This window comes from Equus asinus, chromosome 7 (genome assembly GCF_041296235.1).
Source record: "Equus asinus isolate D_3611 breed Donkey chromosome 7, EquAss-T2T_v2, whole genome shotgun sequence".
NCBI lineage: Eukaryota > Metazoa > Chordata > Mammalia > Perissodactyla > Equidae > Equus > Equus asinus.
Genome location: NC_091796.1, coordinates 6,493,728 through 6,511,264, shown reverse-complemented (window position 1 = coordinate 6,511,264; position 17,537 = coordinate 6,493,728). Strand labels below are relative to the sequence as shown.

The window sequence follows — 17,537 nt, the reverse complement described above, 5'->3', positions numbered from 1 at the left end:
GGGTCATAAATTGGCCTGGTTTTTTAAAGCATTTAAAAAGGACTTTCCTATTCTAAAAGGAGAACATATTCCATAAAATTTTAGAAATCAAATTTTGGAGAAGTAAGCCTCCATACCAAAGGACATCCTGTAGCCTAAAATGTGGAAACAGTTGATATAAAGTGTGTATTTATGTGAGTGAGTTTTTTATCACTCTAATAGAAGAAAACATTTCTCTTAACTCAAGTTAGGAAATTATTATACATTTTTATATATCTTTATATAAAAAGTTACAAGTAGCAAGCATGTGACACAAAGAAATGGAAGAGTTAACAGCAGTATTCAAGAATGCATGCTTTTTACAATGTGTCTAATAAAAAGGATATTTTTCCAACTCAAATATCCAGTACTGACATGCAATTCAATCCTATTGCTAAGTATTTAATCAAAAAACATTTCTATTCAAGGGTATGAATGGTAAAATACCTAATTTCAAAAACTACTTCTGAAACTCGGTATCTTCCTTTGATATAAAACAAAAAAGAAATCGGGGGTATATAGGAAAGGCCAAAAAAAGAGATTTTTCTTATTGCAATCTAGCAGTTTTACTCATTACTTTTGGCTGCGTTTAATCATAACACAACAATAGATGCTTCTAGTCCATGAAACCTCTAGCTGGTGTCTCCATGGTCCATGTTTTCATTTTTCACTGGAGCATGTTCAAAATCACTCAGGAGCGCACTATTCTCAATCAGTCTATATAATGAAAACAATGTACAAGTAACATAAAGTTCATCCCAAATTGTGTTTTTTCACATATCACACAATGTACAATTATCTAACAAAGACATAAAACAACATAGAAACAAAGTGAAATTGACAGTAAAAATAAAGTTGGGAGAGTCTTAATCAGGAACTAATTTCTTCTTCAAGTTTCCAGTAAATCTCAAAATGTATTTAAAAACTAAGGAGCACTTGGTGGCCAGCAACCAAATTACGAAATGAACATATCATTGTGCAGCGGGGATGTCTTGCCGAAGAAATAACAAATGTCTGTAATTCTTAAGTTTGGATAAAGGCAGTGGAATGAATTTAGAAATATGTCCACTTTTCACAATTCACTATAGAATTTTCTTTTCACAGTCCCCATGTTTGTATAAATAGTTCTTCTCTGAAAATAAAACACAGTTAAAACATTTTCTCCCAATGAAAAATGCATACAAATACACCAATTTATCAAGGTAATATAGAGCACGGAAATGCATTCACCTAATTCAAGAATAGTTGGTAGGCTTGAAGAGTTTTGAAGAGATTAGCTGTCAAGCAAATTTAATTGGAGACGAATTAGTCTAATATAGATATAGACTTATCAAGTGGTAAAAGTAAAGCCATTATGATACCCGATGACAAAATAGATGTGCACATAGACAAGTGGTATTTATGGAACATTGTACATTATCAAGCATTCAAATTTTATCTCATAAAATTTGACATAACATGCTGCATTTAATTTTGATGAAATAAGCTACATATTCATGCAAAAATAAGAGTGCGCAAATTGTAAAAGTACCACCAAATACTTAGTGTATGAGTTTTGAGTAAAATATTGCCAAGTTAAATCAATAAAATTATTACCGGTTTTATATATTGACTCCAGTTATATTGAGACAACATTCAGATTTTTTATTATGAAAACCTTGGGTTTATTCTGGTATTTCTTTGAAGAGTTCACTAATTTTTTTCCTTAAAACACATAAAATTTAACTTGTTAATTGAACATCCCTTTTAATGACCTTGCAGTACAAGGCCTGATGGTAAGAATATTAACATTTATTTTAAAGATACATCTACTAAAAGGCATCTCTCCATCAGCATTAAATCCATTATATTTCTAATTATAAAATGTTATGAAACACACATCTCAAGAAATGAATAAATAGCACATTCCCTAAAAAACTACAAGACATTGCAACAAAACAAAACATAACAGAATACAACAAAGGGAGAGAAGGAACCGAGGGCATTGGCTTACCTTGAATTTTCTTTTTAGACCCTAGTTGTGTTGTATTCAGATTCATGTTTGCTTAGAGACCCAATGAGGCAGAACCTGGAATGTTATGGCTATTTCATTCAACAAAGTAATATTTGCACAAAAAATAAATATGCATACAAACATTTACTTAAAAGCATTCTTAAAAATTCATAGAACTGAGGAGATAGATTTTTTTTCCATCAGCATGCAAAAGTACTAAATCAACTAAAAATAGTTTAGGCTTGGAAGATGTAGAATGAATTGAGAAAGTATGGACATTTATAAAACAAACTAAATGCTAGGAAACATGCAAAACAAAACACAAGTAGATTGGATTGGGAGATTTAAAATAAATTTTTTCTAAAATTAAATTTTCTTTCCTCAAAAGTTTATTAATTTTAGGGCTAATAATACAATACAGATAACATTGTCTTTATATTAAAAGGAAAACATTTCTACTAATTCTTGCTACGTTTAAATATAAATGTTTAGTATTTTAGCATACTATGTTGTCAAATGCAATTTGTAATGTAAGTATTATGTGATATGTGGAAAAAAAGTTTTTCACTTTCATACCAAAAATATAATACATTATATTGCAAAATATGTTATTTTTACATTAAAATTATTCAACAAGATGGCTTAACCATCTTGGTAAGGCATTTATGTCCAAATATCATTTCATATCTTAAAATATATAAATATTGATTAGAGCAACATTCATGACCATGTGGAAGCAAATTAGCAATATAAATTTGTGATATAAATTAAAGCCATGATTTCTGAATAAATGTTATATATATAGAAATAAATGAACTATCTTTGGTCTGTGTGTGTGCTCACAGACATACACATATATACATATATGGGATTTAGGAAGAGTATGGATAGCACTGAGAAGGAAAAAGAAGAGGAAAAAGTTGAGACACTATGGTTTAAATCATTAATAAAAAGAGAAACTGAAATATGAAGACAAAATACAACACAATATTCTGGAAGCATTTCAGTCCTCAGGTTATAGTTGTCATCAAAAAATCGATTGATACTGACCGCTGGACGGCTTTATCATGTCGGGACAGCCTGTGACTTGTGGTGGGCACCTCCTCAATCTCATCGATGTCACAGGCATCTGCAGCATCTTGTGAGTAGTTGTGTTTCATGACGAGGATATTTCTTCTGTTCATGGGCGGGATGAGGGGTTTGACGGGCTGGGGGGGCATCTCTGTCAAGACAGAAGCATCTCTTGTGCTGAGGTTACTGCGGCTGCCTTTCGCACTGGACAGTTGTGATCCACAGTGATGGTCATGAACGCATTTGGAAGAGGACCTCCGCAGTTTATGGTAGTTTTCAAAGTCATCTGCCACATCTGCAAAGTCAGCTGTAGCTCCTGTCCCTCTCAGTGTGCATAACTCATAATGAGGAGGTTCAAACACCTCCTGGAAAACTGTCTGGTCAAAGTCCGATTTCCTTTGGACATATTTTTTACGAGGCTGTTTGATCTGCACAATGACAGAAATGATAATAAGGATGATCACAATGCAGGAAGTCACTCCAATGACAGTCCCACTGGTGTTGGTCAGCTGGTCCAGCAGGCTGGCTTTCCTCTTTTCTACAGGTCGAGGAGAGTGAAAACAACAAACAAAACAAGAAACAACCCACCACGTATTAATATGGCAGTCAAAGTGTATAACGAGAACTTTAAAATGAAATAGGCTGAGCACAAAATTTTTATAGGCTTAAAGTAACATAAAAATAATCTTTAAAAATATACAAAAATTTTCACTTTTCACAAAGGCTTATCTTCTAGCCTTAGAAACAGCCCTCCCATTGCCCAGCATCCCTATTTTAAATGTAAATATATGTTTGGAGAAGATCTTGTAAGACCTTTAGCATGACATTTGGGAAGCAACCGGCAATGTTAAAAACAGTAAATTCTTTCTTCTCATAGGTGTAAGAAAACCTCCAAACTCCACTATTGAGGGTGCTAATATACCTATATTGTTCTGATTTTCTTCCTGATGCAGATAAGTCAAAGTAGCAACAATATCCTGATACCAAAAGATAATCAAACTTTATGACAGACACTTCTGGAATGGTGGCCCGAGGGCTTCTGTGGGCCTTTCCCCCAACGAAACAACCATAACTAGTAAAAAGCATTTACAAAAAAAAAAACCCAACCATTTAAAGTTTCTGGAAATTGTCCTAATGGCATACAGCTAATAGAGGTACAAGAAAATCTACTAAATTTTTTTAAGAATAGTGAGAGTTTGTGGCTTTTGAGCTCCCCCAACTCCAGTTTATCATGATGGAATGTCTACTCAGGGAAGTTTCACACAACACAGGCCTCCTCTCCCTGCAGCTCCCAGCCTAGAGTTACAGTATCTCCCCAGGAGGACCAAGCCGCCAGCAGTTCTCAATGCCCACCAAGCCCAGATCCATACCGCAGATGCTCTATTCCAGACAAGAGTGGCTGAGATGTCAGGGGCTCCCTTCCTCCTCCCAGCCCCCACTGGTAGGGCAGAACGTCTACACCAGGCACAGTAGGCTGAGAATGCTTGGCCGCAATCACACTTGCCCCAGCTCACTCAGAGAGCAGAACTGCCTGGAGAGGCAAGCTGAGCAAACCAGATGTTGCCACCTTCACCCAGTGCCCTATTCACAAAGCAAGGGTGTTACTCTGAGAAACTGAGTCACTTCCCTGCCCCCTCTTCACCCAAAGCAGTAATGCAGACGCTATGCCCATGAAGAGAGGCAGGTCACAAAAACAGAGAGCACTATAGCTTTCCCTAAACAAAGTTACTTTACTTGGAACAGAGTGTAGAGAAGTTCAAGCCTAAGGAAATCTCAAAACAATGGAAATTTTCTGGTAAGCAATTAGGAGGAGGTTATTAGCTCCTTAGTAGCCACAAGCCAAACCTCAGAACAGCTAGAAGGTTAACATAATAAACCAAGAAAGTAACAGCCAAGAAGAACCCTCTTGGTTTGGAACAAACCAAAAGTTTGGACTCAAAAACTACCCCTGCAAAGAAACTGAATCTAACTGGATCAGATCATAGAACAATTTATGTTTCTGGGCATTGTCAAAACAAGACAGCAATCATCCAGCAACTAGTGGAGAGTAATAGCTGGGTGTGATACCAACAGGCAGACAGCTAAAGAGAGAGAACAGGGAGAGTCTTGTTAAACCATGGTCACCTGAGGGTGAGAGTAAGGTGCTCAGGGCCATGGTCTTCACGGAGCAACATCAGGGACAGAGTCACCGAAATAGGCCAGCCAAGTCTACACTTATCAACAAGTAAATAAGAAAACAATGATAAGGAGCCCTGGGCAGGGAGGAATCAGTATCCAGAGTTGTTACAATATATTATCCATGTCCAGTTTTCAACAAAATGTTACAAGGCATGTAAAGAAACAGGAAAATACAAGCCTTTGAGACTTTGCAGACAAAGATTTCAAAGCAGCCGTTATAAAATAAGTTCAAGGATCTAAAGGAAAGTATGATCAAAGAAGTAAAGAAAAATATGAGGATAATGCCTCATCAAGTAGAGAATATCAATAAAAATAGAAATTATAAAAAAGAAAAATGGAAAATCTAGAGTTGAACAGTACAATCACTAAAATGAAAATTTCACTAGAATGAGGATATTTCAGCTGGAGGAAGAAAGTATCAGCAAACTCGAAACAAGATAAATGAAAACTATGCAATCAGAAAAAGAGCAAAAAGCCTCAGAAAAATGAGGCAAAGTATCAGATGCACCAACATAAGGTAATGGAGTATAAGGAGAGGAGAATGAGAAAGCAACAGGAAAAATACTACAAAAATAATAATAAAAGATGAAAACGTCCCAAGTTTGATGAACAAATTCACATCCAAGAATTTCAACTAACTCCAAGTAAGATAAAGGCAGAGATCCACACTTTAACATATAGTTGGAATGTTGGAAGACAAGGAGAAAATCTTAAAAGAAACGAGAAAAATAATCACGTAGACAGGAACCCCAATCAGATTAACAGCTGATTTATCATCAGAAATTACAGAAGACAGAAGGCAGAGGATGACATACTCAAAATTCTGCAGGCAAAAACAAACCGAAAACTGTCAACCAAAAATCTAATATTCAGCATACCTAACTTTCAAAAATGAGAATGGAATAAAGATATTTCCAATAAACAAAAATAACATAATTTAATGCTGAAAGACTTGCCTTAAAAGAAATATCAAAACAAATTTTAGGGATTGAAAGCAAATAACTGCAGACAGTAATCCAAATCCACATGAAAAATTTAAAATGACAATAAATTAAGCAGGAAAATAAATGTTGCCAATAAAGGCAATTATGTAAATAATGACAAAGGACAGTATAGTTGCATATTCTTCTGCATTCTTCCCTTAATTTTTTAAAAAATCAATATTATATGTATAAAATCATATTGTTGCGCTTACAGGTTATAGAAATGTAATATAACAGTACAAATGAGATGGGTGGGAGGAAAACTCCCAGAGTAAGGAAATGACATTGGATGGTAATGTGAATCCACCAAAACAAATGAAAAGAATCAGAAATGGTAAATAATAAGGGTTATATAATGAATTATATTAATATATATACTTGCTCTCCTTTCTTCTCTCACCTTCTTTTAAAGACGTAAGTTTACATAAAATAATAATTATAGCAATGTATTCTTGGATTTGTAACACACATGGATATAAGATGTATAAAGTAATAGGTAAAAAAAGAAGAGATAATAGAGCTATTAGAATAATGTTTTTATATCTCACTGGAATTAAGTTAGTATAAATCTGAAATATATTTTGAGAAGTTAGGCTCTCGCCGTAAAGCAACTACTCAGGAAATAACTAAAAAGATACACTGAAAAATCACTGAAGGAATTAAAATGTTACACTAAAACATATTCACTTAATGCAGAAGAGACCAATAAAGGAAGAAAAGAGAAACAAAAAGTACATGAAACATATAGGAAACAGAAAGTAAAATGACTGACGTAAACTCAACTCTCTCAATACCAGCATTAAATACAAAAGGGTTAAACACTCCAAAGAAAAGGCAAGGATTTTCAGAATGGATCAAAAAATAAGATCCAACTAATGCTACATACAGGAGACACACTTTATATTCAAAGAGACAGATAGACTGAAAGCAAAAGGATGGAAAAAGATTGACCATACAACTCACAATCATAAGAAAGCTGGAGTGGACAGGCTAACACCAAAGTATACCTTAAGACAACAAAAATTTACTAAAAATAAGGAGATAGTTTTATAACAATCAATAGAAGAGTCAATCCATCAGGAAGATGGAACATTTTAAAATATATATGGATCCTAACAAAAGCTTATGCAATTGAAGAAAGAGTCAAACAATTCAGCCAGAATAGTTGGAGAATACAATAGGCACATTTAATAATGGATAAAACATGGTAGAAAATAAAAATAGAAATAGAAGATCTGAACAATCTCATAAACCTACTTCTAGAACAATTCACCTAACAACAACAAAATGCATTTTTTTCAAGGGGACGTTTTTTAGGATACGCCATGCTGGGCCATACCTATGCTAGGCCATAAAACTAATTCCAATAAATTCAACATGACTGAAATCATGAAAGGTATGTTCTCCCATCACAAGACAATGAATTAGAAATCAGAATAGTGGTTGTGCCACCTGGAACAGATGAACATGGGAGTTCATCATGCACCTCCATTCATATCTTCTTGATTACTGTCTCATGTCAAATGTTCCTGATACGTGTGGGAACAAAGCCACATTAGCAAACAAAGCTGCTTGCGACTACTAAGCATTAGTAGTGCTGTATTAAGATTCTGCACAAAATGTTTAATTTCCATCCACTCCAAAGGGTTTCCTTGGACACAAACTGATCATTGCCCATATCCCACCATCAAGATAGTTGATCCAGGATCTGCCTTTCTTATTGACTGTATGAACCAGGGCTACTGTGGCAATGCCTTTCATCTTCTATCCACAGAAGACATTTTAGTAGATAATATTAGACTTGCATGAAAGAGTTATTTGCCTGTTTCTTTTCCTTTGCAAATTGGCTAATATTGGATCTGAATAAAAGAGTATATTGGCATTTTCAACTTAACTAAAAGATGCAACGTTTATAAGCAAGCCAAGGATTGCTGTCTACATAAAGAAACCTTTGTGTACAGTCTCCCTAAGGGACTGAGGGGCGCTGGAAGCTATTTTCATTGGAAAGGAAGAAATGCATTTTGGTAACAAAATTTAAGTCAAGTTAAGCGGCTGGAAGTACTTGAAAGCACAAATGTTCCTTCAATCTGCTTTATCTCTAGAGTATGTGCACAATGTCCAATGAAGACAAACCAGAATAAGTGAGAGGTGCAGCCACAGATTAAGGGGCACCGGGTCTGAGAGGAAACAATGCACTACACTGAAAGATGCGACTCCCTTTCCATGGCTCTGCAGGCTCGAATAAGGAGATGTCTGGGTTTTTTTTTTCTTGGAAGACGGTTTACGTTTTTATTTTAAGACATAACAGCAGTTTATTTATTTATTCATTCATTTTATTGAGGTCACATTGGTTTATAGTATTGCGTAAATTTCAGGTATACATCATCATATTTCAGCTTCTGTATAGACTGCATCATGTCCACCACCAACAGTCTAGTTTCCAGCCATCGCCATATATATGTGCTCCTTTACCCCTTTTGCCCACTCTCCATCCCCTAGGAGACGTCTTTAATGAGCATTCAAGTGTTAAGGATAGTCCACTGTGTATTAACGAATGAGGAAACAGCACAAACAAAAGCAAAGAAAAAAGCTTATAAATGGATGATAAAACATGCATGAAGTTCATAAAAGCCACTCTACAGTCTGACTGTCTGATACATATAAACATTGGAATCAACTTCTTCCCACCCTACAGGCAGAGGGATTTTTAAAATTTCAAGGACTCATCATTACCTTTACAATGATTTTCATCCCAAGGATATACACAGTTCTGGAGTCCATTGCAGACCAACGTATTGTTAATACACATGTTACTATGGCAGAAGAATGTATTGCCTTCACAGGGAGCTAAAACAAGAAGAAAAAGACAAAGAAACAGTGTTGCAACTGAGGCGCAGTAGTAAATCACTCATATTACAAATCGAAAAACAAAAAGATTACAATGATAATTTGCTGTCAAATCAAATGATCCGACATCCCATTCTCAGAAGTGCTGCTGTAGTGGTAATTACTTCTTGTGTTACTAATAGAGCTGGCATTCCTCTGGCTGTGCTCAGCTTATAAAATTGGCACGGGGATGTTTTCAATTGTAAAAATGAAGTATGTCATCCATATGGGTTTTTTTTCACTTGGTGCACTCATTCAGCAAAACTTCCGTGCCCACCACATGCATAACAGTATGCTTTACACTGAAATTCCATGCGTATAAATTTAGTTGTACTGTGCAAACATGCTTAATTGAAATACTGAAATAATTTTGAAAAGTATATGCTTACAAAATACTAATGAAGAAGATATATATGAAAGGAAACTCTATAACATTATTTAAGCGTATGAAAAAAACAAAGAATGCCATAGAAATTCAGAACGGGGGAAATTAATCCTGAACAACCTAAGAAAAACACATATCATTTTTGTCAACATTTAACATATTTGTGGTGATGAAATTAGCCTACTTTGTATATATTTCACACATTATGGTAACTTTAGGTATGATGATCCATAATCTCCAGATTATGATGCACATTTAGGGCACTGGGAGGTAAAATAAGAACTCCAAGAAGGTGGACAATTTGGCTACACGAATATGAGAAATAGTGAAGAGTTCAAGATAGCAAAGTACGATGTTAGATATGACTTCAATATTAGGAAAAAGATTTCTTTCCTTATCAGAGTAAGAGGATACTTAGAATAATCAGTCTTAGAGCAATACTGCATTAGGATTAGAGTTTCTGACAGTGCTTTAAAGCTAAGCTTTGTTTTTACCTTTGTAATCACCCCACATATCTCATAAAATGTAATTTTAGTGTTTATTTTTTTCAATAATAGTTCTGTGAGCCTTTTAAGGATAGGCATTCTAGAAAAACATGTTAGACACAAAACAAAATTTACAGTGGTTAATCAATCAGTAAAGGTTTATTAATGATCAATATTATCTAAATACAGCAGTCACAGTATAAAGGATTTTTCACTTTCAAAACCATATATGGTAGACATTTTAGAAAGCTCCCTTCTTTAAATGTATATGCGATATTAACCAAGATTGTCAGGAAAATGCTTTGCATAAGGCAACTTAGTTTATTTTAACACACCTACAGGAATCCCCAACAAAAACCCCCAAACACTCAAGTTTTGAAAATCAAGGTACGGTAAAGATGTAGCTAACTCAAGCAAAGTGAGTCTTGCCGGCTCTCTACACCCGTCTCCTCCGCCCACCTTCCCGAAAGAACAGAATTTCTTCTTCCCTTCACTTGGTTTGACTTTAGGTCCCTGGTTAAAGAGTGAAAAAGTTCTAACAGTCATTTTGGGAAAAAAAAAATGCATTGAAGAGTAGAAAAGGGGGCCGGCCCGGTGGCGCAGCGGTTAAGTTCCCTCACTCCGCTTCTCCGCAGCCCAGGGCTTGCCGGTTCAGATCCCAGGTGCAGACATGGCACCGCTTGGCAAAAGCCATGCTGTGGTAGGCGTCCCACGTATAAAGTAGAGGAAGATGGGCATGGATGTTAGCTCAGGGCCAGTCTTCCTCAGCAAAAAGAGGAAGGTTGGCAGCAGTTAGCTCAGGGCTAATCTTCCTACAAAAAATAGAGTAGAAAATATACAGTAGTCATTTTGAAATGGATAATGCTTAGCATTTTATTGGGCTAGTGATTTGTTAAGCATTGTACAAAACTTCCATAACGTAAAATTTAATTATTTGATAAATTATTGAGAAAATCTGCTTTTTAGTAAGGAACTAAATTCAAATTTCTGTAGCCCACCATAATGGCTTTTGCGGAATTGATATGGTCTGTTAAACAGATAAAAACTGTTGTCAAAATGTGTACACAGAACAAAAACGTGTTTTCTGCAAATAGATTAGAATGACTGCAACATGCTTTAGTAAAAAATTCAAAAAACATTTAATACCTAATAAATTGTGGCGGCTTTGAAGTTACAGTTAACCATCAAGTACAGAATATGTTTAAAAGAGCATATTTAAAAGAGCAATATTGACTTTCCAGAATGAATTGGAAAAGTTATTATAATTACTATTCAATAGGATGGGTTAGTTAAAAAAAATTAAGGTGGTTAAAGTTTTGCACGCTCCGCTTCAGCAGCCCAGCTTTGCGGGTCCAGATCCCAGGTATAGATCTACTCCACTCACCAGCCATGCTGTGGAGGTGTCTCACATACAAAAAAAAGAGGAGGACTGGCAGTGGATGTTAGCTCAGGGCAAATCTTCCTCAGCAAAAAATAGATAAATCAATATGTAAGTAAAAATAAAATTGCACTCTGCAGTTGAGTGAAGTACAATAATATGTTGCTAAAAGCACTGAGATTTGAATTCCAAGTTCTCCAAATGTGATTTTGTTTCTTATTCTGCTGCTTAGTAGTCATGAAAACGTCTTATAAACTATCAGTCAATGTGCCAGAATCAGTTATCATTAAATATTGGTGGTCTGGGTAGGAATGTACCCAATAATCCAGGACTGTCAATAAATCACATTCCTGAAACCTCGTGACACTAAATAATCATGCAAATGTGCCAGTTAACTGAAATGATTCTTGCTTTTTAAAAAAGTTATTCCTGGTACTATTCTGCATCTCTTCTCCCTTACTTTCCTTAATATTTATAGACTTGCTAGGCAAACGTCAACAACAACTAAATAAACAAGCAAATCTTGCAATGGCTAAGAAACAAATGTATAACGACTTACATTCTTTGAACAAGAACACATTTTGTTGCATAGATGCTAAAAATGAAATCTATTGTATTCTGAATTTTCTTGGTATGGTACGTCTTTAACCTGTTAGCATTTCTAGGCTTGTAGTAAATATTCAACAGGTATTTTTAATTGATTAGTATTACTGAGCAAAAGTTTAACTCTGGCCAGGCTGCATACCTGAGTACCCCGGAGAACGGAAGACTCGACAGGTGTGTTTATTGATGGAGAATGCACCTGCAATGCCAGAGTCTTCAAACACAGTACATATTGTGATACTCCCAGAAAAGAAAGCTCAGCAGCATTTTTTTTGGCTCTCTTACTTTTGCTGAGAAAGCACATATTCCACCAATTTATAGAGGACTTACTCTGCTCAGAAGTTCGTATGCATTGTCAAAAGCCATTGCCTCTTAAAAAGCAGCTGCCTTATTTACTAAGGTTATCTAGAAGCAGCCCAAAGTTGAGGTTTACTTATAATAAGGTTGCAGCTAATGAAGCAATGCTCAAAATTCAGAGTACCTCACACGGGCAGTTTCCATGATCAGAAGAATCTACTTATTTCTGAAACTAGGTCTTCTGTTGCTTTCAGAATAGCAAATATAGCTTCACATTGATGTTAAAAAATTAAGCACACAGAAGAAACTACATATTTGTCACTGCTTTTCGTCTCCGAACAATTTTAAAGCATATTTAGACATGATGACCACAGCTATTGCAACTTCTCTTCATTGGAGGTTTATCAAACATCACTATTTTATTATCCATATCTAATGCCAAGTGTTTCTTTTTAAGAAAAAAAAATGAAAATTGAAGGTAGTGAAATATTCTAGTCAGCCAAAAGAATGTCACATGTGCAAGCACAGCCTTGCTCTGGATTTAAATCTTTCAGGGAATATACGAGATGGAAATGATAACAGCAAAGTGAGTCTTGCCTGACTGTCCCTTCCTCCCTCGTCACCAATACAAACGCTTTTGGCCAAAGCATTCTTTTCTGGCTGTGTAAGAGACTGGACGTGAAAACGAAGCTTAGAGAGGGCTTCTGCAGACCCTTTGTCCCGGGATGGTGGAGTCCTGACAACTCTATGGAGGGCGGAGCTGCGTCTAGGCCGGTAAGAGTGATAATCCTCAAGGACAGATCTCGACTTCCATGAACACATACTCAGTTACAACATGTGTAAAATAGGGATAAAAGTAATACTTACCTAAATGATTTAATTATGCAAAGACTGTAGGATAGTGCCAGCCGTACCATGCAGCTGTAATTGTAAACTGTTCTAGAAGGAGAGTATTGCACAGGGGTTTCGGAGTCAAAATGTCTGAGATTGAAACCTTTGTCCGCCACTTCTAAATTGCGTGACCTTGAGCAAGTTTTACTTAAATTTTCCCAGTTTCCGCTTGCCTCTAGATATTGGGGATAATCTTAACTACTACATAGAGTTGTCATGAGAATTAAATGTGATAAACTTTAAAAAACCGTAACAGATATTGTCATATGGTTTATGATAAATACACATAAACTGGTTTTGAACTACTACAGTTACAAAAAACCTTACAATGTTTGAGAGATATGAGATATAAAACTTAAGTGACTTACTATTAAATTTCCTAATTTATAAAGTAAGGATTGTCATTCACAGATCTCTTGCTAAAACTAAATGAGAACGCAAATTTGAAAGAACAGAGTAGACACTTCATACATAGTAGTGTGCAATAAATGCTGTCTAAAAAGATGAGTTATACATAGAAGCGTTTACTCTCTCATGTAACAAAAAAGCATAGTTGTTCTCTAGCTAGCACAATATTATAATAAAAATATAATTAAATGGGTTTCAATACATAGATCTATTAACTATTATGTCTAGCGGTAATATTTAAAATATTTAACGATCAGCACTTCACCAAAACCCAGCAATCAGAACAGATAGATGCTGGCCAACATGCCATCCAGCATATTGCACCACACCTGAATGCACCAGCTGTAGAACGTCCCACGTTACAGCCACTTGGAAGAAATTGGAAAATAAAGGAATCTGTAATGACACATCTTTTTTCTCAAAAATGTCTGGAGGAATATTTACTTTAAATTTCCCTAGGATGTATTTCTCCAAGCCCTTATGCTAGAACACCAGGCATTCATTTCACAGAGCTTCAATCCGAAGTGCTAAGCTGATAAATCCCTTCTCTGATTTGAAAATGGTTTTAAATTAATTCTGATATTACGTGAAGTAACACAATGAAAGGCAATACAAATAGTTAACCTTACAACTTGCAGAAATTGAAGTTTTTACCCCTTCTCTCTTCTGAAAGTAATTATATGAATTTGTAATATATTTAATGTGAAAAAACAAAATATATTTAATGTGTAATGTATTTAATGTGAAAACCGGAGAGCTGCAGCTCCAAGCTCTTTGCTTCTGTTTTGCTGTATTATTTACATGTAGAAGGAAAAAACCAAGTCAATAACCAGTCTCCATTTTTTATAGCCAAGTACACAATAAACACACCTTTCTAAGAAATGTCCAGAACTTTCCTGAAACTAAGATGTCCTGACTAAGTTATTTTAATATCTTGGGGAGTATATTCCTTTGCTACAGCCATGCTCAGTGTACAGTATCATTAAAAATCAATTCTAAAAAAGAAACAGAAAACAGAATTTATTAACGTTAAATACAATGGCAAATGCAGATTTTAAAGTGTTTATACTAGTTTATAGAAGCACAGCTTAGATGTATATGATAGTTGTGATATTCCTTTATTCACAGGATAACAAGACCATCAAGGTAACATGCATTTTCTAACAACAAGTTGTAAAAAGAGATATTCAGTTTCCATCCTGGAAAGTCAAAACAAACAGTGTGTAGAAGAGAACAGATCTTAACCTTTTGGCTACAATATAAAGTCCACGAAAGCTTTTCTGAAGGTTTTAGTGATCCTATAAAATTGAGATTTGGCCGAAAGAGACAGCATTGTCCTACAACTGTAGTAACAAAATTTTCAGAACAGAGAAACACAATACACAGATGCAGATTTTGAGATTATCTACCGGTACTTTAAGCTCAATTTTAAAATTCCAATTTAATGCCTTAAGTGAATACTTATCCAAGTATTTTATAATAAATTTTTTTGAAACACAAATTTAATATAACATTTTGTTCTAGCAAGGAAGAAGTGTACTGTGTACTAGCGAGACTGAGAAATCCCGTGTGCTCCTACATGTCACCATTCTGGTAATTTTCAGGGTGTTGTCCAGAGAAGTTGCATGCCAAAGAAGCCTGTTTAACTTTGCTTAATCCAAACATCTCCAATTTTATTTGTTTACCACTTAGACAAAACAAAAACAAAAGCTTGGGAAGTATTGCCCCAGTGTTCAAAAATCATAATAGGGGAAGAATTGCTAATTCTTAAGGTATCATACAATACTGTGGGAAATTATAAAGTTGGGTGAAAAATTAGGGTACAAATTATTTTACATTATAAAATCTCACACACAAAGACACACATGGAAAATTTTACCAGAAATACTAAGCCAGCATGTTAGTGACGGCTATTTCTAGGATATTTAAAAGTTATATTTCAATTTTATTGAGAAATTTTCCATGTATACACATCCACGTAAAAGTATGGCTATAGACATATGTGTCTATATATATACGCATACACACACAGTTGCTTTTTATAATTGGGGAAAATATAACTTTTCATGAAGAAAACCAAATATTAATCTAAAAAGAGTTTATTTTCTCTTTCATATTTTAACCAGTAAAAGAATAGCTTTTACATAGCATTTGTATTTTATTTAAAAATAATTAACGAACTTAGTATGTCACTGAGTTCATTGCCTTCTTTGGAGTTCCATTTTTAAATCCTCATATATTCCCATTCTTACCACTAGGTGGCAAGCATGCACCATACTCCTGTGAAACAGTGTTTCAATCCATCACGATGAATGCATCTGAGACAAACAAACCTTTACACCTATATTGCTGATTCTTAAGAAATCACAGCAGCAGAAGATAAGCATAACAATTTTGAGCATAGTTGAATTAGATAAGGGAGGACAAGAGAAAGAACAGCAGCCACAACATAAAGGAAGTTTTATTTAAAATTTTAATAAAGAATCATAAAACATATGTTATAATCTTAAAAGTTTAATCATAGATATATCATCATTTTTCAGTACTGTGTTACGTTTATAAATATTGCTGCAATTCTGTAATTAAAAGGTTTTTAATTTATAATTGCTTTTTAATGCTAGTCACTAGCTCATTCTATTAGGGTTATTATCACCCCCCCCCCCAACCCACCCCTCGTCCCCCGTGCCCTGCCCCCTTTCTTTTTAAATCCAGAAATCTTCTAAATACCTCTCAGGAAATATTAAAACAAAATGGAACTAAAACTGGCACCTCTCTGAAACACTGATATTTCAAATACTTGAGCTTTGTGGTTAGTAAAACTAACATGGGTAGATTAGTTCAAAGTCAAAGAACATTCGTGCTTTATCAAGAAAATTTGGAAATAGAAGTGATGTTTGATCTTATTTTCCTTTAAAAATCCTTATATTATCTAAATAACAGCTTGGGGCTTAAGATCAGATGCTTCCCTTCAAGTCTCTCAGCCTCCAGCCCAAATCTTGTTCTTTCTCACACATTCTCCTTGCTGCCCTCAAATTCTTTCCTTTTAACTTTAATTTGATGTTTATCAAAAGCTCCCCGGCTCTGTGCTGGCCTGTGTGGGCACAGCCTCACACACACGCACACACACACACACACTCTTTCACTCACATCTTTGGTTCTTCTCCAGCTCTTTTTTATTCTCCATTTTTCCTCCCATCTTAAATTGGAATGGTCACAGAAATGTGTGGAGAAGCAGCAGGAGGAGGAAATCGCTTGGAGCACATTTACATGTCCTTGCTTCATTTTCTGAATTCAACTTTCATCAGCCTTGAAGACACTGATTTATTAAACCTTTCTGACACTCAAGATGCTCTAGAGTCTATCACTTCCTTGCCTGAGAGATGGAAATAAAGCTTAAATTTATTGTAAATACGTAAATATGATAGATATTTACATTATATATTTAGGTAAAGAATTCATACTAAATAGCAAAATCCAGCATACTTAAAAACTCAGATGCTTTTTTTCAATAATACTTTTAATCAATTCAGGTGACAAAGCCAATAATTTTCCCCTGACTTCTCAGACACCGCCCCCCCCCCCCCCCCCCGGGTCAGGTTCCTGGGGCCGTGGGAGGTCCCTTCTCTTCTCTATCCACAACCTTTTCCTGGGGGATCTCGATCAGACTTAGAGCCTCTGACATTGTTTCCTTGTGGGCTCACACTTCCCTCTCTGACTCCTGTCTGACATCCGGATCTATCCCGCACTTTCAAATTCCTCTATAACATCTCCACGTGGACTTCTAATTACCATCCCAAATAGAATATGCTTGAAGGGCTCACAGAAAATCACCCTACTCATCTTAATCACTCCTTCACCCCACCTCAACGCTCCCCCGACACACCTTCCTGATGTTAATATGAGGCACGACTATCCCCATCCTTTCAGCTGTTCAGGCTAAAGGCTCAGGATCATCCTTGAG

The 17,537-nt window shown here is 35.4% G+C and overlaps 1 protein-coding gene across 7 annotated transcripts in view; it reads right to left on the bottom strand.

Annotated features, from left to right (window-relative positions):
* Positions 1-226: 226 nt before the first annotated feature.
* Positions 227-17,537, bottom strand: part of NETO1 (neuropilin and tolloid like 1) — a 104,420-nt gene continuing 87,109 nt past the window's right edge. For 2 of the 7 annotated variants that reach the window (XR_011504363.1, XM_070512862.1), the window contains 4 exons: positions 8,977-9,090; positions 3,062-3,620; positions 2,012-2,086; positions 227-1,150 (listed from right to left, as the gene is read on the bottom strand). Coding sequence is in view for 4 of the 7 variants with exons in the window: in XM_070512862.1 (XP_070368963.1) it covers positions 2,026-2,086; positions 3,062-3,620; positions 8,977-9,090 (734 nt within the window). In the remaining 3 variants the exon portion in view is untranslated. Of the gene's footprint in view, positions 1,296-2,011; positions 2,087-3,061; positions 3,621-8,976; positions 9,091-17,537 lie in introns of those variants that run through there. The other 5 variants (XR_011504362.1, XM_070512863.1, XM_044774872.2 and 2 more) reach the window with 5 other exon arrangements.